The sequence below is a fragment of the Podarcis melisellensis genome (genome assembly GCF_964234715.1).
Source record: "Podarcis melisellensis genome assembly, chromosome: 4".
Classification (NCBI taxonomy): Eukaryota; Metazoa; Chordata; class Lepidosauria; order Squamata; family Lacertidae; genus Podarcis; species Podarcis melisellensis.
This window is the reverse complement of record NC_138531.1, coordinates 97961437-97986696: the sequence shown is the minus strand read 5'-3', so window position 1 is coordinate 97986696 and position 25260 is coordinate 97961437. Positions and strand designations below refer to the sequence as shown.

General features: G+C 46.1%; 1 protein-coding gene across 1 annotated transcript; it reads right to left on the bottom strand.

Moving 5' to 3' along the window:
- Positions 1-241: 241 nt before the first annotated feature.
- On the bottom strand, positions 242-24989 carry MRPL48 (mitochondrial ribosomal protein L48). Its single transcript, XM_081910170.1, has 8 exons — positions 24833-24989; positions 19210-19262; positions 16354-16397; positions 12876-12961; positions 9424-9590; positions 4268-4370; positions 1105-1194; positions 242-479 (listed from the first exon to the last, which is right to left on the bottom strand). The coding sequence occupies exons 1-8, from the start codon at positions 24851-24853 to the stop codon at positions 405-407; spliced, it is 639 nt and encodes a 212-aa protein (XP_081766296.1). The 5' UTR covers positions 24854-24989; the 3' UTR covers positions 242-404.
- Positions 24990-25260: the final 271 nt, after the last annotated feature.

Sequence of the window (25260 nt, the reverse complement as noted above, 5' to 3'; positions counted from 1 at the left end):
ACATTACAGCTCAGGTCTTGATAACACCTTAATACACACACACACACACACACACACACACACACACACAAACTGGTTGGGCCTGCCCTGTACAGAGTGCTGAATTGCCAGTACTCTACCCAGAAAACCTGAGGATTTTGCTTCCAGATTCTGTAAGCAGAAGTCTAAATTGGTACAGGTGATGCAATGAACTTTTGCTTAACTCCAGCAGCAGAAACTGCGTCACTGCAGAAGCACGCCATAAAGATTAAACCATTTATTATGAAAAAACAGACTCGTCGTGACAGCGTTGGCTTTTGCAGCAAACACAGAGGTCCACTTCCACCGTGTCGTGGAACGTTGCGAGAAGGTCAACAATCAGCCACAAACCCCAATGTGAAACGGGTATTTGTAATGTGCTGGACTCAGCTCACTTGAGAAAGCAGGTCCTCCAGTTCTGGACGTGCCTTCAGCCGAACTTTGAAGTCTTCTTCCGTGTGCTGTGGAGGGACGGGGAGGGAAAAACAACAACAGCAGGACGTTATAGATATTAGCATATGGTTACCGGTTTTTTCCCCAATGAATCTGGGGATACTTTTTTTTAAGCTGAGTAGCAACAGGGAGTCAGTAGTGGGGATGGTGAGGCAAAAGACCCTGGGCCCAAGCACACATATTGTATAAAGGTGCAAAGCCCTTTTGCACCCTGTGAAACATAAATGCGCAGTTTTTAAAGAATGGGACAATGGTGTGCTGCCTGCCCATGACTACCGAGCCTTTCCTGATCTCCTGCCCCCTTCCCCCTTTGTTTTGACAGATTGGGGGAGGCTCAGGAGTCGCAGGCAGGTGGCCGTTGCCCAGTTTTTGAATAACTGTGCATTTATGTTTCGCAGGGTGCGAAAGAAGGGCTTTGCTCCTTGCCTGGCAGAGAAACCACATGCCTTGCGCCCCTCCTGGGCAACGGCCACCCGCCCATGACTCCTGAGCCTCCCCCCCCCCCCCGATCTGCGTGAGAGAGGGAGGTGTGTGTGTGTCCTGGAGCACTTCTCAGAACCTGCTTTTTAACAATAGTTTAAAAGCCAGGAGCCACAATGCTAAACCTGAATGCTTCAGTAAGAATCCACATACCTCTTTCACTAACAGATGGACTCCTTCCGGCCGATTATTCTGAACAATTTCCAAGAGAATAGGAGCGAATGCAGCATTCAAGCCGCTGATCTGAAGGGGAAGAGGAAACAAGAAGCGGAATGGATGGATCGTTATAGGGGAAGGGGAAGAGAGCAACACCCCCCCCCCAAAAAAAACAGGCTTATTATGTTATCAGCACACATCATTATGATAAGATGAAAGTAACACAAAGGCTTTCAGAATCATATAATAAGAAAATCAATTTTTAAAGTATGGGAAAAGTATAAAGACTTATTAGAACAAAAAATGCCATGGTGGCTTTCCCCGTTAGAAGCAATATCTTTGAAGAAAGTGAATATGAGGACTAATTGGCCAACATATAGAGAGCTGTTAAAGCAGGTAAAATTAAAAGTTTTTGAAGAGGTGAGAGAAGTAGTAACAGGTTGTTTACAATATCATCAATTAAATGATTTTTTAAATAAAATTGATAAAAAGAAAGGTTTTAGTTTTAGTTATCAGTTATTAAGATTTCAAAGAGAGATTTTAGAAGGTAATATGAAATTATGGTTAAAAATGTATAATTTGCTCCTGGAATGGGAAACAATAGAGGAACAGGTCAAATCTGTGATGATACAACGGGTGAAAAATGTGGGACATAATATACAAATGACAGACTAGGAGAAGTTACGGAAAATAGAACTGAGATTTACGACATTTTTTTAATTGAAAGATAATTAAATGAAAATGATGTACCGGTGGTATTTGACCTCTGTAAAACTAGCAAAAATGTACAGAACAAGTACCAATATATGCTAGTAATTTAAAGAAGAGTAACCTACCTTTTATCATATGTAGTGGACTAGTAATGTAACTAAAAAATGCTGGGAAATGATATATAATGAAATGAAAAAAAATATCAAAATAACTTTTGTTAAAAAACCAGAAGCCTTTTTATTAGGAATTATAGGCACTGATATCCCAGAGGACCAGAGGAAATTGTTCATGTATGCTACAACGGCTGCCCGGATGCAACTAGCTCAGAGATGAAGGAAGAGACAGTTCCGACCAGAGAATAATGGCAGATCAAGTTGATGGACTATGCCAAAGTGGCAAAATCAACTGGGAAACTCGGGAATCAAGAAGACCAGAAATTTAAAAAAGAATGGGAAATGTTTACAATGTACATACAAAATCATTGTAAACAGGTCAAAACATTAGCAGGCTTTTAAATACACTTCTAATGTAACAGAATGTATAGATAACTTAGGAAGAAGAAAAATTGGAGAAGCACTGATATGCAGATTCAGGTAGGCAGCCATGTTGGTCTGACGCAGTCGGGAAAAATTAAAACATCGTCCAGTAGCACCTTAGAGACCAACTAAGCTTGTTCTGGGTATAAGCTTTCGCATGCATGCACACTTCTTCAGATACAGATACTGATATGCAGTTGAAAATAGAATTAAAGGGACCCATGGAAGGGATGGGGAGGAGTCAGGAGATTCAGAGTCATCTCAATATCTGGATTTTGTACTATTTTATGTTGTATGTTTATATTTTGGAAAATCAAATAAAAAAGATTATGGGGGGAAAGAGCCGGTTTCCAGCAGGAAGCAAAGGCACAGTGTGAAACCAGGATTCTTATGTAGGTCTGCCACTGGCCTGAAAAGAGGCGTTTCTTTATTACTGTCATATCCAATCCTTCCTCTGAAGGGGATAGATGTGTCTTCCCCCGTTTTATACATGGAGAAAAAGACTTGACCTATGCCAGCTACTGAGCTCCACAGCGGCGTATCTCTGTTCTGGTCTCCCTTGTCCAACACTCTATTCTAAAGGTGGGGAATTGACCTCCCCTACCTGTGGGTTAAACCACAGAGCCTAGGACTTGCCGATCTGAAGGTCGGCGGTTCGATTCCCCGCGACGGGGTGAGCTTCCATTGCTCGGTCCCTGATCCTGCCAACCTAGCAGTTCGAAAGCACGTCAAAGTGCACGTAGATAAATAGGCACCACTCCGGCGGGAAGGTAAACGGCGTTTCCGTGCGCTGCTCTGGTTCGCCAGAAGCGGCTTAGTCATCTTTGCCACATTACCTGGAAGCTGTCTGCAGACAAACGCCAGCTCCCTCAGCCAGTAAAGCGAGATGAGCGCCACAAGCCCAGAGTCGTCCGTGACTGGACCTAATGGTCAGGGGTCCCTTTACCTTTACATGCTACTGTGGCGCTGTGGTCTAAACCACAGAGCCTAGGGCCTGCTGATCAGAAGGTCAGCGGTTCGAATCCCTGTGAGGGGGGAGCTCCCATTGCTCGGTCCCTGCTCCTGCCAACCTAGCAGTTCAAAAGCACATCAACGTGCAAGTAGATAAATAGGTACCGCTCCGGCGGGAAGGTAAACGGCGTTTCCGTGCGCTGCTCTGGTTCGCCAGAAGCGGCTTAGTCATGCTGGCCACATGACCCGGACGCAGTACGCCGGCTCCCTCATCCAATAAAGCGAGATGAGCGCCGAAACCCCAGAGTCGTCCGCGGCTGGACCTAACGGTCAGGGGTCCCTTTACCTTTACCCACTATTGTAATGTGTGCAGAGGAGTTCCACCAAGATGATCAAAGTAGAGCAGTGGGGCTTTCAAATGACTGCATCTCCAGCACTGCCCCTGCTGTTTTTAGTGTACTCCAAAGAAGAGGGAGGCAGGTGGTGCTGTGGTCTAAACCACTGAGCCTCTTGGGCTTGCCGATCAGAAGGTCGGCGGTTCGAATCCCAACGACGGGGTGAGCTCCCGCTACTGTATCCCACCTGCTGCCAACCTAGCAGTTTGAAAGCACACCAGTGCAAGTAGATAAATAGGTACCACTCCGGCGGGAAGGTAAACAGCGTTTCCATGCGCTCTGGCTTCCATCACGGTGTCCAGTTGCGCCAGAAGCGATTTAGTTCTGCTGGCCACATGATCCGGAAAGCTGTCTGTGGACAAACGCCGGCTCCCTCAGCCTGAAAGCGAGATGAGCGCCGCAACCCCATAGTCGCCTTTGACTGGACTTAACTGTACAGGGGTCCTTTACCTTTTACTCCAAAGAAGTCACAGAAAACTCAGCTGAAAGACTGCCGGGCAACATGTTGTCACCATACTATTAAAAAGACAAAAACGAAGAGGAAATTGGGCAGGTGAGACCTCCTACCTGAACAACACGTTGGTGGGTTGTAAGAACAGCATCCAGGTGTGCCTTGGAGCCTTGTTCCTGCATCAGCATCACCTCCATGGTCTTGGTGGGCATCGCATAGCTGTGGAAACAGCAGCTGTTATCAGCATTCCACAGGCACGAAAGGGGTGAGTGAGAGAAAGGAGACTTTTGCACTATTCAGCAGAAAGAACCGAACTTCCAGCCCCAGGGAGCGAGGCTCCTGAGAGGGAGCCTTCATGACAAATTAGCGATGCAGACAAGATTGGCTGCCTTCGTTAAATGGAGCACAGCCACCTGCGTTAATGAGGCCTGTTGGCACTAAACTCCTACCTCTGTGCCAGCGGAATTGGAAAATCTGCATTGAAAATAATTTCTGCAAAAACCAGCAAGGCGTATTTGTTTACAGGTCTCGTCCCAAAGGCTCATGGGGTGGGTGTAATGCAAGAAAAAGCAAGTACGTGCCCCGTAGGTTTATTTTCAAGATAACCAGTGTGCTGCAGGAGACACAGAGAGCTCGCTTGGGTGATTTCATGAGACAGAGCAACATTCCTGTTGGCTCTGAAGTTCCCTGAGTGGCCTTCAACCAGGAGAAAGTTCATTAAAATTTGATGCCGAGAAAGCTTGATTTTTGCAATTTGCAAAAACAATGCACATTTGCATATATTTTATAAAGTGTCTCTCTTTCTAGTAGCCCCGGAGAAGGAAAACTAAACTAAACCCAGATGCCCTGAACAACTTCCCCTCTGGTTTAAACAATCTGAACATGCTATCTGCCCCAGCATTAATGCCTAGGAACTTGACTTGAAGTGAAAGTTCCAATTCTAAGATGGCGAATCTCCTGCCATCTTAAAAAATGATGTCTGGGGTTTATTTATTATTTTACAAATTTATAGACTGATTTACAGTGTAGGGCAATCAAAGTGATACAGAAAAAGATAAAACTAAGATGAAATACAAAAAAAAAACCACCCATGCAAATTCTATAAGCAAGTGGTACCATTTTTACCAGCTTTCCAATAAAACCATTCCTGCAGATGTATAATTAATATGTCGTAAGTGACTGGGTCACAATACAGGGAAAGCCTCCTTAAAGAAAAACATATTCAGTAGATGTCTAAACACATGGGTAGGCAAAGTAAGGCCCGGGGGCTGGATCCGGCCCAACTGCCTTCTCAATCCGGCCCGCGGACGGTCCAGGAATCAGCGTGTTTTTACATGAGTAGAATGTGTCCTTTTATTTAAAATGCATCTCCAGGTTATTTGTGGGGCATAGGAATTCATTCATTTTTCCCCTTCAAAATATAGTCCGGCCCACCACATGGTCTGAGGGACAGTGGACCGGCCCTCTGCTGAAAAAGTTTGCTGACCCCCGTCTAAACATCACTATGCTGGGCAATTGGCTGGTATCTCATTCCAAAGGCCTGGAACTGCAACACTAAAAGCCCGGTTTCTTTTACACACTTAAGTGCACCTCTGGGGCAGGCAGTACTCTCAGCAGGTCCTCTTTTGAGGAGCACAGTTGTCCAGCAGGGATGTGTGAGGCGAGGTAACAACAGCGCATGTACTGTTCACCTGGAAAGGTCTCAAAGGAACAGACACCAATGTGCAGTTAGCTCAATGCACAGGCTGCAATTGGCTCAAGCAAGCTTCTGCTGTTTGTGAACTGGGGGAAAATGGGGTCTGTTAACGTGTGTGACCCATGCAGAAAAGTGATACCAAGCACATACAGTGGTACCTCGGGTTACAGACACTTCAGGTTACATACGCTGCAGGTTACAGACTCCGCTAACCCAGAAATAGTACCTCGAGTTAAGAACTTTGCTTCAGGGTGAGAACAGAAATCATGTGGCGGCAGCAGGAGGCCCCATTAGCTAAAGTGGTGCTTCAGGTTAAGAACAGTTTCAAGTTAAAAACGGACCTCCGGAATGAATTAAGTACTTAACCCAGGGTACCACTGTACTTAACCCAAGGTATCACTCTAAGCTGGATTCATGAGACGCTGCTAGCTTTCATTATTATAGAGACAGAAGTTTGCAAATATGTCTAGCATTCAAGAGGTTACAGATTCTGGGCCCTGCCCATCCATTATCCTCTCCAGTCACACTGTCCTATTACACCAATGCCTTCCAATGCACATTCTGCGAAAATAAAAACGCAATTTAAAGGACCGGGTAAAACACTTAGAAATCAAACACAATCAGGGCGGGGGGAAGAAACACTCCAATACGAAAAGTGCCTCGTCTGACACCCCGGAGAGCTGCTGCCAATCAATGTACAAAACCCTAAGATAGATGGATCAAAGGTCTAACTTCATATATATAGCAGGCAGCTTCCTATGTCCCATCTCACAATCCAGCGAGGCTTCCTTCCGATTTTATCTACCACCTTTAAAAAGCCCATTCCACACATTCCTTTAAAGATATCTTCTTTTGGGAGGCTTCTCGTTGCGGCGGAACAAAGCCAGCTTGCTGTTCTGCCTGATCTGATCAGCTCCTGGGATTTTCAAAGAGCCAAAGCAGAGGGAAAAGGTCAAGCTGCAGAGGGTGAACGGAGCCTTTGTCTCCGAACCCTGGGCAGGGTAGGAAAAAAAGACGTCCGTCCACACAACAGGATGAGCTCAGGAGAGAGAGAGAGAGAGAGAGAGAGAGAGAGAGAGAGAGAGAGAGAGAGAGAGAGAGAGAAAGAGAGAAGCAGGTTCATGCTGAACATAACCCTCCAGTCTTTTCTAAGATGTCCAGAATAGAGTACAAGAGATTTTTTAAAAAACCAACCACCCAACAGATATCAGAATACTACAGTGGAAGACAATCCCCTTTCTTCCTCAAAGATCATACAATGTTTCATGGACCTAGACCAGGGGTCGGCAACGTGCAGCCCACGGGACGGATGCGGCCCATGAAGACCATTTTACCGGCCCACAAGCCACCCCCAAACTGAGCTGCTAGCTCGGCGACTCCCCCGCATGCTGCGCTAAACCAGCACGGCGTGGGGACTCGCTGAGCACTGCCGAAAATCACGTCTGCGCACACGCAGATACCGGAAATCGCGCCTGCACACGTCCAGACACCGAAAATCACTTCTGCGCAGGCGCGGTTTTCGGCATCTGGGCATGCACAGATCATTCATTCATTCATTCATTCACTTCTGCGCAGGCGCGGTTTTCGGCATCTGGGCATGCACAGAAGCGATTTCCAGCACCGCAGACATGCGCAGGTGGGATTTCCGGCATCGCGCTGCGCCAGTCCAGCCCATGGATGATCTCTGTGGGAGTGATCCAGCCCATGGCCAGTAAACCTTGCTGACCCCTGACCTAGACACCACAGTGCATTTGTGGATTCTGAGTGCCAATAATAATAATAATAATAATAATAATAATAATAATAATTTTTTATTTATACCCCGCCCTCCCCAGCCAAGGCCGGGCTCAGGGCGGCTAACAAGCAATAATAAAAACTAGTTGAATGAATACAACTTAAAAAGATTTGAATCCAGTTTTGGAGGTGGCGGGGAGTGTGTGACTACATGCTATAGATGCAATCCAGCGATGATTTTTTGAGTTGCACAAGAACCGAAGAATGCAGTCATGTCATCAGGACAAATCGCAGCAGGTTAAGCAGCCATATTAAATGCATTTAGGTGGGGATGCCCTGCGGCATTCTGGGGTTTCCTCCAGTGACAAATCCTCTGAGAATAATTAAGATTCTTCACACTTCCAAACTCTTAACTCAGCAATTTGGCTTTCCCCCTTTTGCAGTTTCCTCTTCACACGTATTGAATGATCATCAAGGCGTCATCATGACCTTTGATCCGATAGTCTTGTACCTCCTTCATTACAAACTGTTTTCTTAGCCTTTCCCTCTTATGTGTGACACACCTTGCGAATTAACCCCTCAGCAGCTGGAAGCCTGGGCAAACTGCTTTTACTCTTAGGGTACCAGAAAGAGGGAAAGCCTCAAAAGGTAATTGCAGAAGAAGTTGCATGTTCCCAAAGTGCTGTTTCGAAGCACATTAATGGAAAATTATGCGGAAGGGGAAAGTGTGGAAGAAAAGGGTGCACAAGCAGCATCACAATGATAACAAATAAAGGCTTGACATAACTCGCTTTGCATGTCATGAACCTATCTCATATATTAGTTGCACCTTTTAAGTTGAATTACTGAAATAAACGTTTCCACAATATTCTAATTTTTCAGGTTTCACCTGCAGTTTGCCAACCCCTGCTCCATCACCTTGCCGACAAAGGTCTGTATAGTTAATGCTATGGTTTTCCCAGTAGTGATGTATGGAAGTGAGAGCTGGCTGATCGCCGAAGAATGGATGCTTTTGAATTCTGGTGCTGGAGGAGACTCTTGAGAGTCCCATGGACTGCAAGAAGATCAAACCTCTCCATTCTGAAGGAAATCAGCCCTGAGTGCTCACTGGAAGGACAGATCCTGAAGCTGAGGCTCCAATCCTTTGGCCACCTCATGAGAAGAGAAGACTCCCTGGAAAAGACCCTGATGTTGGGAAAGATGGAGGGCACAAGGAGAAGGGGAGGACAGAGGACGAGATGGTGGGACAGTGTTCTCGAAGCTACAAACATGAGTCTGACCAAACTGCGGGAGGCAGTGGAAGACAGGAAGAAGAAGAAGAGAAGAAGAGTTTGGATTTGATATCCCGCCTTTCACTCCCTTTAAGGAGTCTCAAAGCGGCTAACATTCTCCTTTCCCTTCCTCCCCCACAACAAACACTCTGTGAGGTGAGTGGGGCTGAGAGACTTCAAAGAAGTGTGACTGGCCCAAGGTCACCCAGCAGCTGCATGTGGAGGAGCGGAGACGCGAACCCGGTTCCCCAGATTACAACACTACCGCTCTTAACCACTACACCACACTGGCTCTCACACTGGAGTGCCTGGCATGTTCTGGTCAATGGAGTCACAAAGAGTCATACACAACTAAACGACTAAACAAGAACAACAAGCTCCAAGATGTTGTTGGACTACAACACCCATCCTTCCTGACCACTGGGCCCCAAGCTGGCTGGGGCTGATGGGCAGTGGGAGTCCCACTATCTGGAGGTCCTCAGACTTGCCAGCCCACAACATTCAACCACACGAGGCAAAACGTAGATCTCTCACTGGAGAACACAGCCAGGGATCCATCAGATATCTATACCTTTCCTCCACTTTGATGGAGTGTTGGTTGCAGAGCTTGTGGATGTACTGAGCATAGTGCTCAACCAAGGTCATGTCGTAGCCGGTCATGACGATGTTCAAGACTCCATACTCGTGTTCTGTCCCAGGGTCAATCTCCTTCATTTGTAACCTCCTTTTCTTGGGAACCTGAGAAGAAAGAAGCAGAATTCTCTCAAACGCAGCTGGGAGCACCTGCAAGTGTAAAAGCATCTACCTGAAGCATGGCATGGAGAAAGTGGATCGAGTGGAGCTTTTCTCTCTCCTAACGCTGGAACGTCCTCCAGCGAAGCTGAAGGCCAGAAGGTTCAGGACAGATAAAAAGGACAGATTTCTTCACACAGTGCATAGTGAAATTATGGAACTCCCTCTAGAGGAGGCAGACTTGGAAGGCTTTAAAAAAGGATTAGACAAATTCATGGAGGAGAGGGCTACTGATGCTTACTAGCCATAATAATTATTATTATTTTTATTTATACACCGCCCTCCCCAGCCAAGACTGGGCTCAGGGCAGCTAACACCAGGTATAAAAACAATTGATTAAAATACAACTTAAAAACAAGATTAAAACACAACATTGAAATGCAGCCTCGTTTCAGTAGAAAGTCAAATCAAAAACTTTTGGGGGGATGAAAACGTCAAATCTTCACCAAGGCCAACTATCCAGACTGGTCCTACGTGGGCCAGAAAAAAGCCAGGGAAGTCCCCAAATAGGAGTTCCGTCACAGAAGGAGAAAGGAAAGAGGGGAAGGGGATCAAGTTGATTCCAAGCTAAAGGCCAGGCAGAACAGCTCTGTCTTACAGGCCCTGCGGAAAGAAATCAGATCCTGCAGGGCCCTGGTCTCATGAGGCAGAGCGTTCCACCAGGCTGGGGCCAGTGTTGAAAAGGCCCTGGCTCTGGTTGAGGCTAATCTGACTTCCTTAGGGACCTCTAGGGTGCTGCTATTTATGGACCGTAAGGTCCTCCGTGGGGCAGAACGGGAGAGGCAGTCCCGTAGGTACGAGGGTCCTAGGCCAGGAAGGGCTATGCTTTGCCTCCACAGTCAGGGACAGCAACACTTCTGAACACCAGTTGCTGAAAACCACAGGAGGGGAGAGTGTCGCTCTTGTGTTCGAATCCTGCTTGCTGGTTTCCTACAGGCACCCGGTTGGCCACTGTGAAAATTGGATGCTGGACTAAATGAAACATCGGCCTGATCCAGCGGGCTCTTCTTATGTTCAGCTGATTCCCAGTACTGGGGCCAGAGGGGGTGGGGAAGAGCCGAAATTGTCTTGGAACAATTAAAATCTTTCCCGGCTCTTGACAAGCTAGGACAAACTGCTCCTATTTCAACTTCTGCCTTCAAGACATTCTGCCCAGATGAGTGATTGGTTCATTATCTTTCCAAATTGCAAAGGCCTCCCCTTTCAGATTTCTCGTTCTCCGAAAAGTTCCAAGGGTGGCAACAGCACACAACTCAATTTGTGCTACTTCGAGTGTGATCCTAATGCCCTTTTCTGCTACTGGAGGGTGTCTGGAGTCAGGCAGAACTGCCAATCTGGAACTGGTGCAGCAAAGGAAAAAGAGGAAAAAATTACCCTCACCTGCCATCTTGGACAGAGTGAGCAGCAAGGCTTGGGACTGTGGCAATTGTTGTATTGTTCCTTAATTGTATCCCTATTCCACTTTTCAGTGAGATTAATCCTAACGCGGTCGCCTGGGGCTTAGGATTGCTCTGCCCATATACAGTCATACCTCGTGTTGCGTTTGATTCATGATACGTTTTTTCAGGTTGCGTCCCGCGGCGACCCGGAAGTAAAGGAAAGGGTTACTTCCCGGATTCGCTGCTCGTGCATGCGCGCAAAATGACATCACACGGATGCGCAGACGCGGTGAATTGCGACCCACAGACGCGGGTTGCGTTCTGCTCATGTTGCGAACGGGACTCCGGAACGGATCCCGTTCACAACCGGTGGTACCACTGTACAGTCATACGTCGGGTTATAGACACTTCAGTCTGCGTTTTGTCGGGTTACGGACGAGCCAAAACCTGGACGTACTGGAATGGGTTACTTCTGGGTTTTGGCGGTCATGCATGCGCAGAAGCGCTAAATTGCTTTTTGCATATGCACAGAAGCACTGAATCGCAACCCGCGCATGCGCAGACGTGCCGCTGCGGGTTGTGAACGCTGCGGGTTGCGAATGCGTATCCCGCATGGATCACGTTCGCAACCCAAGCGTCTACTGTATTTTGTGTACAGTGGTACCTCAGGTTAAGTACTTAATTCGTTCCGGAGGCCCGTTCTTAACCTGAAGCACCACTTTAGCTAATGGGGCCTCCTGCTGCTGCCACGCCACCAGAGCACAATTTCTGTTCTCATCCTGAAGCAAAGTTCTTAACCCAAGGTACTATTTCTGGGTTAGTGGAGTCTGTAACCCGAAGCGTATGTAACCTGAGGTACCACTGCATGCAGTTTGCTACATGGAAAAAACATAAGAAGTGTCTGCTGGATCCAGCCAATGTCCATCTAGTCTAGCATCTTGCAGGGGCCGACCAGATGCTTGTGGGAAAGCTGAAAGGGGGACAACAGCGCTCCCCTCTCCTATAGTTTTAATGAACTCAATGAACTACTTGGCGCAGTGGGAAAACAGTGAAATGGACAAGAATAATGTATTACTAGTTTCAGATGAATAAATTCCTTCCCTCCAAGGAGTGTACAAAGCGTACTACGTCCATTCTTGTGAAATACAACAAGCTCACTTGGCTGCAAGTCCTCAAAGACCTGCTCCTTCCTGGCCTTTTCCAACCTGGCCTGGGAGGGCAGAGTCCGGACTGACTCCAGCTGCAAAAGCTGAAGCTGCTGAACAGATGCTTGGGTTGGGTTATTGTGCAGATTTTGGTTGCTGCTGCTATTGATATATATATTTTTTAATCTTTATTTCTAGATTTACATGGGAATTGTTCAATGGTGGTTGTGTACTTTTTAATGTCTTGCATTTCTTGTTTAGGACTGCTTTTGTTAGCTTTGAAATTGTGGAAATCTTTTCATGTTGTTAGCCGCCTAGAGCATGGTTTTATCTATGGAAAAGCAGCAAACAAACTAAATAGTGGTGGTGGTGGAGGATACTGTTATTTTTACATTATCTTTGCCATTTGTAAAAGAAATCCCCACATTGGTCAGTAAGTTATTATTCCTCCGGAGCTGTGCTGCACTTTTGTCCTTCCAGGCAGGTGATGTTTTGTGGTCTACATCTTTTGTTTTTCCTTCTTTTTATTAATTCTTGACATCAAACTCAATAAAAATATTTTGGGAGGGAAAGAAAGGAAATACAACAGGTGCTCCTCAACTCCACCAATCCACATCAAATAGTTTACACTGAAGGTTTTCCCATCAATCTCTGATTTTTTCTTTCTTTCTGCCCAGTCAGCAGAGTCCAAGATCAGAGGTGCTTACCTCTTTGGGGAGCAGGTATTTGAACCGGCCAATGCGATGAGTAGGCTGGGACCTGTACTGCCTGGGGCAGTCCAGCAGCGTGCTACCTTTGGGAAACAAAACAGACAGAGTTAGGTCCCTTCAGAAACCTTAAACCCACTAGCCAAGCGCTTTTTGAACTGTGCTCCAAGGAACCCAGCAAACTGGGTTCACCACGGCAAACAATTCAAAGTATTGGTGCTGACCTTTAAAGCCCTAAATGGCCTCGGTCCAGTATACCTGAAGGAGCATCTCTACCCCGATCGTTCTACCCGGACACTGAGGTCCAGCTCCGAGGGCCTTCTGGCGGTTCCCTCACTACGAGAAGCCAAGTTACAGGGAACCAGGCAGAGGGCCTTCTCGGTAGTGGCACCCGCCCTGTGGAATGCCCTCCCACCAGATGTCAAAGAGAACAACAACTACCAGACTTTTAGAAGACATCTGAAGCTTCAGGGAAGCTTTTAATGTTTGATGTATTAGAGTATTTTAATATTTTTTGGGGAAGCCGCCCAGAGTGGCTGGGGAAGCCCAGCCAGATGGGCGGGGTACAAATAATAAAGTATTAATATTATTATTATAAACATGTTTTCCTGAAAGACAGTGTCAGGCGGAAGCAGGAGCTGCTGCCTTCTGTGTCATTCGTCTCTCCAACCGCTCAAATGAAACCACAAATGAGCCACAGGTGTCACAACGGAACGGCAGAAGCTGCGCAGCATCGCCCAGGCGCTCACAGCAGCTGCATCAAGAAGCAAAGACACTGCCCAATATATTGGGAAACGATATACAATGAATTGAAGAAAATGTTGAAAACAACACTTATTAAACAACCAGAAGCCTTCCTGCTAGGTATTTTAGGTCAAGATATGCTGAAAGAGAAGAGGACGTTATTTACGTATGCTACTACAGCGGCAAGAATTTTGATAGTGCAAAACTGGAAGACTAGAGAAATTCCAACAAAAGAACCATGGCAAGAGAAATTGATGAATTATGCAGAACTGGCAAAATTGATGGATAGACTACGAGAAAAGGACAACAGCGACTCTGAAAAAGAGTGGGAACCTTTTATAATATATTTGCAGAAACAAAGAAAGGACATTGACTTGATGGCAGGATTTAAATACTCACATCTTTAGTAATAGAGAACATTTAAAATAATGAAGAAATGATATAGTGGATTGTAAGAAACAGCAGTATATAATAAGGGGGTAATAAACCAGAAATGGAAGCTGAGGGAAGCCCGGGAGGGAAGGGGTGAAGAGGTGTAATATGTATGTTATTGATAGGAGATGTTTGTAATGACAGAAAAGAAAGTGAATAAAAATTGATTTTAAAAAAAAGAAAAGAAGCAAAAACACTGGACACTGGGGAGAGGTCCCAAGGACATAGAAAGAGAGGGAGAGTGGATGGGTATTTGAAGGCTATTTGCTTTAACAAGCCCTTGCAATCCTATCCAATGCATGTTTATTCAAAACCCCAAGCTCAAGACCAGGGTGGATTTGATTTAAATCAAATCGATTTAAATCACGATTTAAATCACTAGTCAGTAAGACTTGATTTAAATCACTAGTCAGTAAGACTTGATTTAAATTACTAGTCAGTAAGACTTGATTTACGGTAAATCATTTTTTTACAGAAAGACTCATTCTTGCATATTTACAACCAGATGAAGGTTTCATTTTTGGAACAATAAATTTTCAGAGTAGTTCTTGCAGTTATATCAAAAACTACTGATTTGGTTATACTCTTTAGAAATACATAGACAGATAATTACGGAATTATTGTGAGGTTTAATAAGTTAACTGTTTATATTTGGACAACTTTTCCGCTGTGCTTTATTGGAAGGAGAAAAATAACCGTTTCCTTAATAACAATTGAAACCATTTATTTAACTAAAATAATAACATGATAGCATATGCATCCATGTTTGTTAACCGATGTGGTTAAACAATTAAAAGAAAAAAAGACTGCACACATGAAAAACTTAAAACAAATCCTTATTTCCTGATGAATAGCCTTTGGACTATAATGTAACTTAAACAGAAAACTATCTTTAGAAAGATTTTTCCTCCAAAAGCATTTTATTTTAAAAATCTGATTTAAATTTAAAAAATCCGATTTTTAAATTTTTTTTAAAAGAAATCATTGATTTTTATCCACCCTGTGATTAATGCACAACGAAACATGCACAGGATCAAGCAGCTAATATGCTTCAGCTTCAGTTATCACGAAACAAGGAGATCAAGTGAGGATGACTACAGACTGCTGTTAGAAGATAATAATAATAATAATAATAATAATAATAATAATAATAATAATAATAATTTATTATTTGTACCCCGCCCATCTGGCTGGGTTTCCCCAGCCACTCTAGGCGGCTTCCATAGAAACCAAAAATACACTAAAATATCACACATTAAAACTTCCCTGAACAGGGCTGCCTTAAGATGTCTTCTGAATGTCAGATAGTTTTTTATCGCTTTGACATCTGATGGGAGGGCGTTCCACAGGGTGGGTGCCACTACCGAGAAGGCCCTCTGCCTGGTTCCTGTAGCTTTGCTTCTCGCAAGGAGGGAACCGCCAGAAGGCCCTCCGCGCTGGACCTCAGTGTCCGGGCAGAACGATGGAGGCGGAGACGCTCCTTCAGGTATACTGGGCCGAGGCCGTTTAGGGCTTTAAAGGTCAGCACCAACACTTTGAATTGTGCTTGGAAACGTACTGGGAGCCAATGTAGGTCTTTCAAGACCGGTGTTATGTGGTCTCGGTGGCCGCCCCCAGTCACCAGTCTAGCTGCCGCATTCTGGATTAGTTGTAGTTTCCGAGTCACCTTCAAAGGTAGCCCCATGTAGAGCGCATTGCAGTAGTCCAAGCGGGAGATAACTAGAGCATGCACCACTCTGGCGAGACAGAGCAGGTAGGGTCTCAGCCTGCGTACCAGATGGAGTTGGTAGACAGCTGCCCTGGATACAGAACTGACCAAACCCCCTGATGATCTCTTCCAGCGGCTTTATATAGAAAGAGGTATACAGTACACCCCTACTCTTGAATCACTGTTCATGTGAGAAATGTTTAGGTTGCAAACCTGCAGGCAAGAACTTGTGAAGATTGGTTGGTATAACATCTAGCAAAACATTCAAACCATCATTATGCTTACATGTGCTAGACTAGCCTTCCAACCATCTCCTAGGTGTTTGGACTGCAGTTCCCATCAGTCTCAACCAACACTGGCTGGGGCTGATGGGAGTTGTAGTCTAAAACATCTGGGATGGTCAAAGGCTAGTCTAGCAATGTATTGTCATTTCTCGTCATTAATAATGATGTGAACGCTATCAGGGGAAAGCCTGCTCTGTCCATTCTCAGGCTGCCTTTGTACGCAACAGGGGGAAATTGTAACTTCCACTCAACAAAGCAGAGCACAGTACTCAGGCTACTGGCGCAGAAGTTCCTGGAAATCATTTCTTACCTACGGGACATACAGGATTCCTTCTGGACGTTTTTAAGGCAAGACTAAAGAAAAAGAAGAAGAATGTTCGTCACTACAGGCTCTTGTTGTCTCCGTCTGCAAAATGTTTTGAAAATTTCTTTCTTTTGTTACTGTGTCCATTTTATTTTATGTTTAATAATTTTTTTATTATTTTCAATTCATTCACATTACATGTTAATCGCCATACACCTTCAACACTGTACATAGCATGAATATATTATTTCTGCAAATTTCCTAACCCTCCAACCACCTCCCCTTATACCCTCGTGTGTTTTGTTTTCCTTCACCCACGTGTGTTTCGTTTTTCAAAACTTTCTTAAGGCTGACATTTAGCACCTTCTTAAGCATATCAATCAATCAATCAATCAATCAATCAATCAATCAATCTTTATTACAGTCCAGAGACCCAACAAATCATTACAAATCAATACACAGTTCATACAGCCTACCTCCAGGTTAATCAAGCATTTTGTTTAGAATATAGGGCTTATTTCTTCTTGCAACCACCGATAAAAACTTTGCCAGTGCTAATGTTCTAGCTTTTGTCCGGTCTTCCAGTAGGAACCTGACATAGTGAGCCTCTGATTTTCCCGGGAAAAGCACCAGCAAGGGTAGTATCAGTTCAGCCCTGGCCTGCTCATACTTCGCACAATGTAACAAAATATGATTTATGGAATTGATGTCTTGAGCACACTTAAGCATATCTATAATGACAGAAATGTTAGGGAAGGGCCCACAAGGTGTTGCCTGCAGATAGGATAGTGCAGGCATAGGCAAACTCCGGCCCTCCAGATGTTATGGCCTACAACTCCCATGATCCCTAGCTAACAGGACCAGTGGTCAGGGATGATGGGAATGGTAGTCCAAAACATCTGGAGGGCCAAAGGTTGCCTATGCCTGGGATAGAGCATCTGCTTTAGACACAAAAGGTTCTCCAGCGTCTTGGAATGTCCCCTGCCGAAAACCCTGGAAAGCCGCTTTCAATCACTCTAGAAAATGCTGAGCTGCATGGACCACTGGCCTGACTCTGTATAGAACAGCTTCCCATGTTCCCCATTGATCAGCATGGGGGATTTGGGAGTCAGCACAGGTGGCGGATGACACAAGCAAAAAGATTCTCAGTAGGAAGTCGCTGGCCTCCAAAGCCAAGTGTACATACAGCTGTACCTCGGAAGTAGAACAGAATCTGTTTCGAAGTCCATTCGGCTACAAAACGTTCGGAAACCAAAGCGCGGCTTCCGATTGGCTGCAGGAAGCTGCCGCTGAGCTCCCCGGGCTTCAGGCAGCTATCCGCAAGCCTTCGGAGCGCATCCCCAGCCCCGCAAGCTCCGGGAGCGGCAGCAAGGCTGCGCGCAACCTTGCCGCCGCTCCCGGACCTGTTCTGGGGTCAGGGCAAGCTCAGGCTTCCCCCACCCCAGCCCTGCGGCTAAAAATGAAGCCAAGACAGCGAGCAGGATGGATCCCACTTGCTGTCTTGGCTTCTTTGCTCTTTGGGGCGGGGTGAATAATTTTTTCCCCTTTATTCCCCCCCCCCAAAAAAAAACCTAGGTGCGCCCTATGATCCGGTGCGCCCTATGGAGCGAAAAATACGGTAAGTCCCATTAATCAAAGTACTGTACTCTTCTTTATATAAGACTAGCTTTTTTTTACTGAAAAGAGTGTTCAAATTCAGGGCTCGCCCGACACACGGATAGTGCAGAGGGGCGACTGGTTGCAGCCGTGAGCAGGAGGTTGTCAGTGGTGATTGGGCGGGTGAATGGTGGCTGCGGCAAGGGCTGCTTTGGACTGGCGGCGGCTGCTGCGGCAGTTGCAATGGTGATTGTTGAATGCAGCAAGGACTGCTGTTGATTGGCTTCCGCTGTGTCAATTGTGTGCGCGCTTGCCAGCCGCTGGTTGCGATTGGGCAGACTGTCTATGGCTTTTTTGATGCGTGTAATAGGCAGCACATGTTAGTATGGTGAGTGATTTTTGGCATTCCCTCTCCCCAAAAAAGCTCAAGGACTCTGTGCAACCCTTCCCAAAAAAGGTCAACATCTCTGGGCCCGTTTTCTTCATTTGGAGTCCCCCCCCAAAATAGGGGGGCGTCTTATACACAGAGGCGTCTAATACATGGAACAATACTGTATTTTAAAATTGTAGGCCACACTGGATTTCTTGGAAGAAAGGTGGAATATAAATGCACTCAATCAATCTATAAAACATCAAAATGGACTTAGAATCATAGAATCATAGAGTTGGAAGAGACCACAAGGGCCATGGAGTCCAACCCCCTGCCAAGCAGGAAACACCATCAGAGCACTCCTGACATATGGTTGTCAAGCCTCTGCTCAAAGAAGGAGACTCCACCACACTCCTTGGCAGCAAATTCCACTGTCGAACAGCTCTTACTGTCAGGAAGTTCTTCTTAATGTTTAGGTGGAATCTTCTTTCTTGTAGTTTGGATCCATTGCTCCGTGTCCGCTTCTCTGGAGCAGCAGAAAACAACCTTTCTCCCTCCTCTATGTGACATCCTTTTATATATTTGAACATGGCTATCATATCACCCCTTAACCTCCTCTTCTCCAGGCTAAACATGCCCAGCTCCCTTAGCCGTTCCTCCCTTAGCCGTTTACTTAATTCTGAGTAAACAGAGAGAGGGTCTGGGTGGGTCCCTTTTCCCTGGTTGTACATCTGACTATGGAATATGAGAACATAAGGATGCTCCTCAAGTGTAGACATGCCTTAAGACCAGGCCACAATCCCTGACCTTGCATATTTTGCTGCTACCACCCTACCGACAAGAATAAATTTCTTCAGGATAGGATGTCATGTTTGCTTCAACGTTATTCACCTTACCTGATAAGCGCAGGCGTCTGTTTTAAAAGGGGTTCCTTTCCCAGGTAGAAGGCCTAGTGGGATGGAGAAAGGGGGGGGGGAGGAAATAAAAATACCCTTAAAATGTCAAGAAAGACTGCAGAGAGTTTTTCAGGGCATCGATGGCTCTCTGGCAATCTATTCCAGTGTTCACCTCCTACTTCAAAGCTCCACATTTGCAAGCCACCAGCAAACTTCTCAACCTGTGATTAGAAGCCCTCAAGGCTGGTGTTCACAAAAGAACAACAGGAAGACAGATGAGTGCAATTTCTATTTTTGCATACTCTGCCACTTGTACTTGTGTATTTCCACAGCATAATCTTCAGGGGGATGGGAAACACGCTAGGCTGGATTTATTTTTGAAGCCACAGTCTCGTCTTCAGCTCAAGATGATACACATGCACTTAAGTCAATCTATTTCAAAATCTGCCCACGGGCTTTCAATCTTTAAAAAGGAAAGAGAAGATCTGGGAGGAAGTTCCCAAGTCTGCACCTGTCCCTAATCATACATTACATGCCAACAAACATGTCTACATACATAACCCTGGTGACATATTTTCAGAATAGTACAGAAGAGTTTTACACAACAGTTTACACTTAACTTGTTTTGATGATACGGACAGCGATAGATGGGAGGCTGGAAATCTACTTTTGCTGTACAGTGGTGCCTCGCAAGACGAAAAGAATCCGTTCTGTGAGTCTCTTCGTCTAGCGGTTTTTTCGTCTTGCGAAGCAAGCCCATTGACGGATTAGCGGATTAGCGCTATTAGCGGCTTTTAGGGCTTATCGGCTTAGCGGATAAGTGGCTTAGCGGCTTAGGAAAAGGGGGGGAGGAAAAAACCCCTCAGGAACTCGCAAGACATTTTTGTCTTGCGAAGCAAGCCCATAGGAAATTCGTTTTGCGAAGCACCTCCAAAACGGAAAACTCTTTCGTCTAGCGAGTTTTCCGTCTTGCGAGGCATTCGTCTTGCGGGGCACCACTGTATAAAGAATGAAATTAAGGAATGGGAAGGCTGAAATGGAAGCATAGATGCATCCAGGAAGCTTTGGCCAACCTGACGCCCTCCATCAATCCTGGCCATTGGCCAACCTGACTGGAGATAATGGGAGTTGCGGTCCAAAATATGAGGAAGGTGGCACGAGTTTGGGCCATGCGAGGGCAAATGAAAGGCGAGATTTACGAAATGGAGGTGATAAGAGAGAGAGAGAGAAAGAAAGAGAAAACGGAGGAGTCACTCTTAGTTGTTCCAAGGAGAGAGAAGGAGTGGTATACCATGACCCAAGAGCTTGGATCAAGGCAACAGAGTGTACTACAAAGGCTAGTTTGCAAAAGAAAAGTGTTCCTCTGCACCAATTGTCTCTGATCTGGAGCTCCCAAAAGGAACCAATTCTATCAGGCTTGCAATCGGTGCTGAATTTTAAAGGAGCCAAAGGCAAGCCGTGCTGGCAAAGCAACATTCAAGAGCATGCTTTACCGCTTTCAATTGTTCCTTTGCAGCCAAGGCTTTACCCATCCACACACGGTGTTTTATGGGGTAAGTGGGCATGGCAGAGTAAGGGTGGAACAGCTCTTTTTGGACCTACCACACTTCTGCTTGTCCCATGTCTAGGAAGCACGGTCTGAGCAGTTTTGCTTTTTAGACATGAGTCCAAGTGATTTCACCCTTGCCCCAGTCCTTTCCCAGTGAAAACCTGCTCTTTAGCTCTAAACTGGAACAAACAGCAATCCATGAAAAACCTGAATTGCCTTTTTGCTCCGACTGAGCGCTAAAGAGCAGTTTTCCCTGGGAGAAAGCAGCAGGACAAGAGGAACTGTAGACAAGCCCTAAACCAACATTCTCAGAGTGCGCAAATCCTTGGGTAGCTAGTTTGCCTCAATTTTCCTAGGTAGCAAGTTGCCCTTTGTTATCTATTTGCATCAGTGAATGAGGACAGGTTGGTTGTGGAGATAGGCAAACCTTTGTAGGTCACCTTTGAGTCCTGTGTTGCGTAAGCAACTTGGGTTTCTTATAAGGCTCCCAAGACAGTTCCAAAAATAGAAGAGGGAAAACACATGACTTCACGTCCCCTTGAGGTTTCTGCTAACCAGAGGAAAATAACAACAATGGAAAGGTGGCAAGGAAACAGCGGGAGAAGGGAGAAGGTGGAGGAAGCTACCTGGGGTTGAAACAAGCAATCAAAAGAAGGGTCCCATGAGGCTTGAACTTCCAAGATTCCTGGATGGATTAAAACAGCTTTGAATACCTTAGCGAGGACTCTGAAATGACCTACAAAGATCAAAAAGGCTAGGCCTGCCATACGTCAGGAAAACCCCTGACATGTCCTGGTTTTAGGGTGTAAAAATGGTGTTGGGGGATTTTGCCGAATTGGCCAAATGTCAGGGAATGTATGGCAACGCGATGGAAAAATCAGCGGAAACAGCTCAAAAAGCTTAAAATCACTATGTTTGGGGTAGGTTTCCCCGCGAAAGCTCAACAAAGCTACTTTTTGAAATACGGCAACCCTAAAAAAAGGCCGTCCCTTGGAGACAAAACATTTAAAGACCTAGCTTTCTGTTGGGAGGAGAAACCTGAGACAAAAAAGGCAACCAGCATCAGGCAAATACTGGAGGAAGGAAGCTTCATTAACTACAAACTCCAAAATTTGGGATCACCTCCAAACCGTTTGTAGGGTTTTGTAGTCATAGAATTGTAGAGTTGGGACCCCGAGGGTCATCTAGTCCAACCCCCTGTAATGAAAGAATCTCAGCTAAAGCATCCCTGATGGCCATCCAACCTCTGCTTAAAAACCTCCATGGAAAAAGAGCCCACCACCTCCTGAAGACGTCCGTTCCACTGTTGAGCAGCTCTGACCATCAGAAAATTCTTCCTGGTGTTTAGTCAGGATCTCCTTTCTTGCAAGCCATGGGTTCAAGTCCTACCCTCCAGAGCAGGAGAAAACAAGCTTTCTCCATCTTCCATGTGCCAGTCCTTTAGACAAGAGCTTTCCAAACTGTCACGACACATTCATGTGTCGGCTGCAATGTGTAGGCGTGTCACACAGATGCTCCCCGCACTCCTCCCAGGGCTGGAAGGGGTTAGTTTAACCTCCGGTTTGCTAGTAAAATTGAATTGCTGTGCTGCAAAATGATGCCTGTCTAAAAAAGAGTGTCGTCAGCATGAAAGGTTTGGAAAGCTTTGCTTTAGATATTTGAAGGTGACAAAACTAGACAGCATCTTAAAAAGCAGAAACATCACCTTGCCAACAAAGGCCTGTATAGTTAATGCTATGGTTTTCCCAGTAGTGATGTATGGAAGTGAGAGCTGGACCCTAAAGAAGGCTGATCACCGAAGAATGGATGCTTTTGAATTATGGTGATGGAGGAGACTCTTGAGAGTCCCATGGACTGCAAGAAGATCAAACCGATCCATTCTGAAAGAAATCAGCCCTGAGTGCTCACTGGAAGGACAGATCCTGAAGCTGAGGCTCCAATCCTTTGGCCACCTCATGAGAAGAGAAGACTCCCTGGAAAAGACCCTGATGTTGGGAAAGATGGAGGGTGCAAGGAGAAGGGGATGACAGAGGACGAGATGGTTGGACAGTGTTCTCGAAGCTACCAGCATGAGTTTGACCAAACTGCGGGAGGCAGTGGAAGACAGGAGTGACTGGCATGCTCTGGTCCAGGGGTCACGAAGAGTCAGACACGACTAAACAACAACAACAACAACGTATCTCCACTCGGGTCTCCTCTTTTCCAGGCTAAACATACCCAACTCTCTCCCAACATACCCAACTCTCTAATCAGCCGAGGTCCATCTTCTCATGCAGGTAAAGTGTCTAACTCACTGATGGTGTGAGACCCATCAGTTACCCTCACCTGGTTTAGCCGGCTAGTGGGAGCCGTTTCCCGGGGTGTGGCCACTGTCGCCTGGTGACAGCTTCTAGAAGCCACAGGTGAGTACTGAGTACAGGATGGGGACCAAAGGTGGAAAAACCGAAATCCCAAAGGAGCAGAATAGACCATTTATGTATATGACCATGGCTGCATGGTTGTTACTGGCCCAGAGATGGAAAGAAGATAAAAGTTCCCACCAAAGAAGAATGGCAGATGAAGTTAGTGGACTATGCTGAAATGTCTAAAATGACCAGAAATCGGGAGGACTAACATTTTAACAAGGAATGGGGGAAATTTACAACTTAAAGACCACTGTAAACAGTTAAAATCATTAGTAGGGTTGGAATAGCACTTTTAGTTTAAGGTTGAATTCCACACATAACAGAAGAGGTAAAGGTTTTGGATGATCATAAAAGATGGGGGAGGAAAGAATAAATAATAGGGACCCACAAAAGGGAGGAAGGAAGTCCAGGAGATTCCTTGGAATCTTGTTTCTATGATTTATGCGTGATATATCTCTGTTAAAATTTTAATTTGAAAAACCAAATAAATAAATTTTAACAAAGGTGGTCAAACAAACCCAAAGGAGCACCCACCAGAGGTACCACCGTTCCCCTAACACCCCATAGACCTCAACTCTGTGGCGCTGTGGCCTAAACCACAGAGCCTAGGACTTGCCGATCAGAAGGTCAGCAGTTCAAATCCTTGCAACAGGGTGAGCTTCTGTTGTTCGGTCCCAGCTCCTGCCAACCTAGCAGTTTGACAGCACATGAAAGTGCAAGTAGATAAATAAGTACCTCTCTGGTGGGAAGGTAAACAGCGTTTCCGTGCACTGCTCTGGTTCGCCAAAAGCGGCTTAGTCACGCTGGCCACATGACCTGGAAAAACTGTCTGTGGACAAACATCGAATCCCTCGGCCAGTAAAGTGAGATGAGCGCCGCAACCCCAGAATCGTTCATGACTGGACCTAACAGTCAGGGGTCCTTTAAAGGTAAAGGTCCTTTACCTTTTTTAACCTCCCTAAACCCTGCAAGTCAGCTCATTCCACTCAAGAGAGGATCCATGGCAAATTAAAGGGAAATTCGCAATGCAATCCTATACCTAACAAGGTGCCCCATAGAGAACATATGGGCACAGCTTAGAATCACTGGCACCGACCGAAAAGGATTCTGGGAATGGCAGAGAGCTATTGCAGGCATAGGCAAACTCAGCCCTTCAGATGTTTTGGGACTACAACTCCCACCATCCCTAGCTAAGAGGACCCGTGGTCAGGGATGATAGGAGTTGTAGTCCCAAAACATCTGAAGGGCTGGGTTTGCCTATACCTGGTTCTCAACCTGTGGGTCCCTGTTGCACTACAACTCCCATCATCCCTGACCACTGGTCATGCTGGCTAGGAATGATGGGAGTTGTAGTCCAAAAACATCTGAAGGGCTGAGTTTACCTATGCCTGAGCCAGTGGTTCTCAACCTGTGGGTCCTCAGATGCTATTGGACTACAACTCCCATCATCCTTGACCACTGGTTATGCTGGCCAGGAATGATGGGATTTGTAGTCGAACAATATCTGGGGACCCACAGGTTGAGAACCACTGGGCCCTGAGCTATTGCTTTGACCAGGGAGGCTAATGAGAATCGAGGAAGAAGCAAAGACTCCTGGGAGTGCAGTAAGAAGGTCAAAACGCCCCGTCTCTCTCCTCATCCCTCTGCCCACCCAAAAAAGCGTACGTACTCTGCCCAGAGCCGCGTTCATGCTCCCCAGCCGCTCCTAGAACCCCTCCAGGCGGTAACCACGGCGACGCAGCGGGAGAAGCACGAGTCTCTATGGGTCCACCGCCGACACACGCCCCCCAAGCCTCTCGCGTGCAACGACAAAACGGGTCCCCCTCGCTCACCCGGCCCGTCCGCACAGGGTTCCGCCGCAATTTCGTCCTTCCAATCCAAGTGGCCGAGACCGCGGAGGAGACGGCCGCCGCCGCCAATCAGCGGCGTCCTCCTCCCGACGGCTGCTCCGATTGGTTAAGGACGGGGGAGCCTGGAGACCGACAGAGGAAGGCGGGGCCTCATGTCTGGGTGGCTTTTAAATCAGTTTTTCTTTGCAAGGCTCAAGAGTTTCCCTGTTACTAAGAAGGAGGCTTGTATCCGTCATTACCCAAAAAG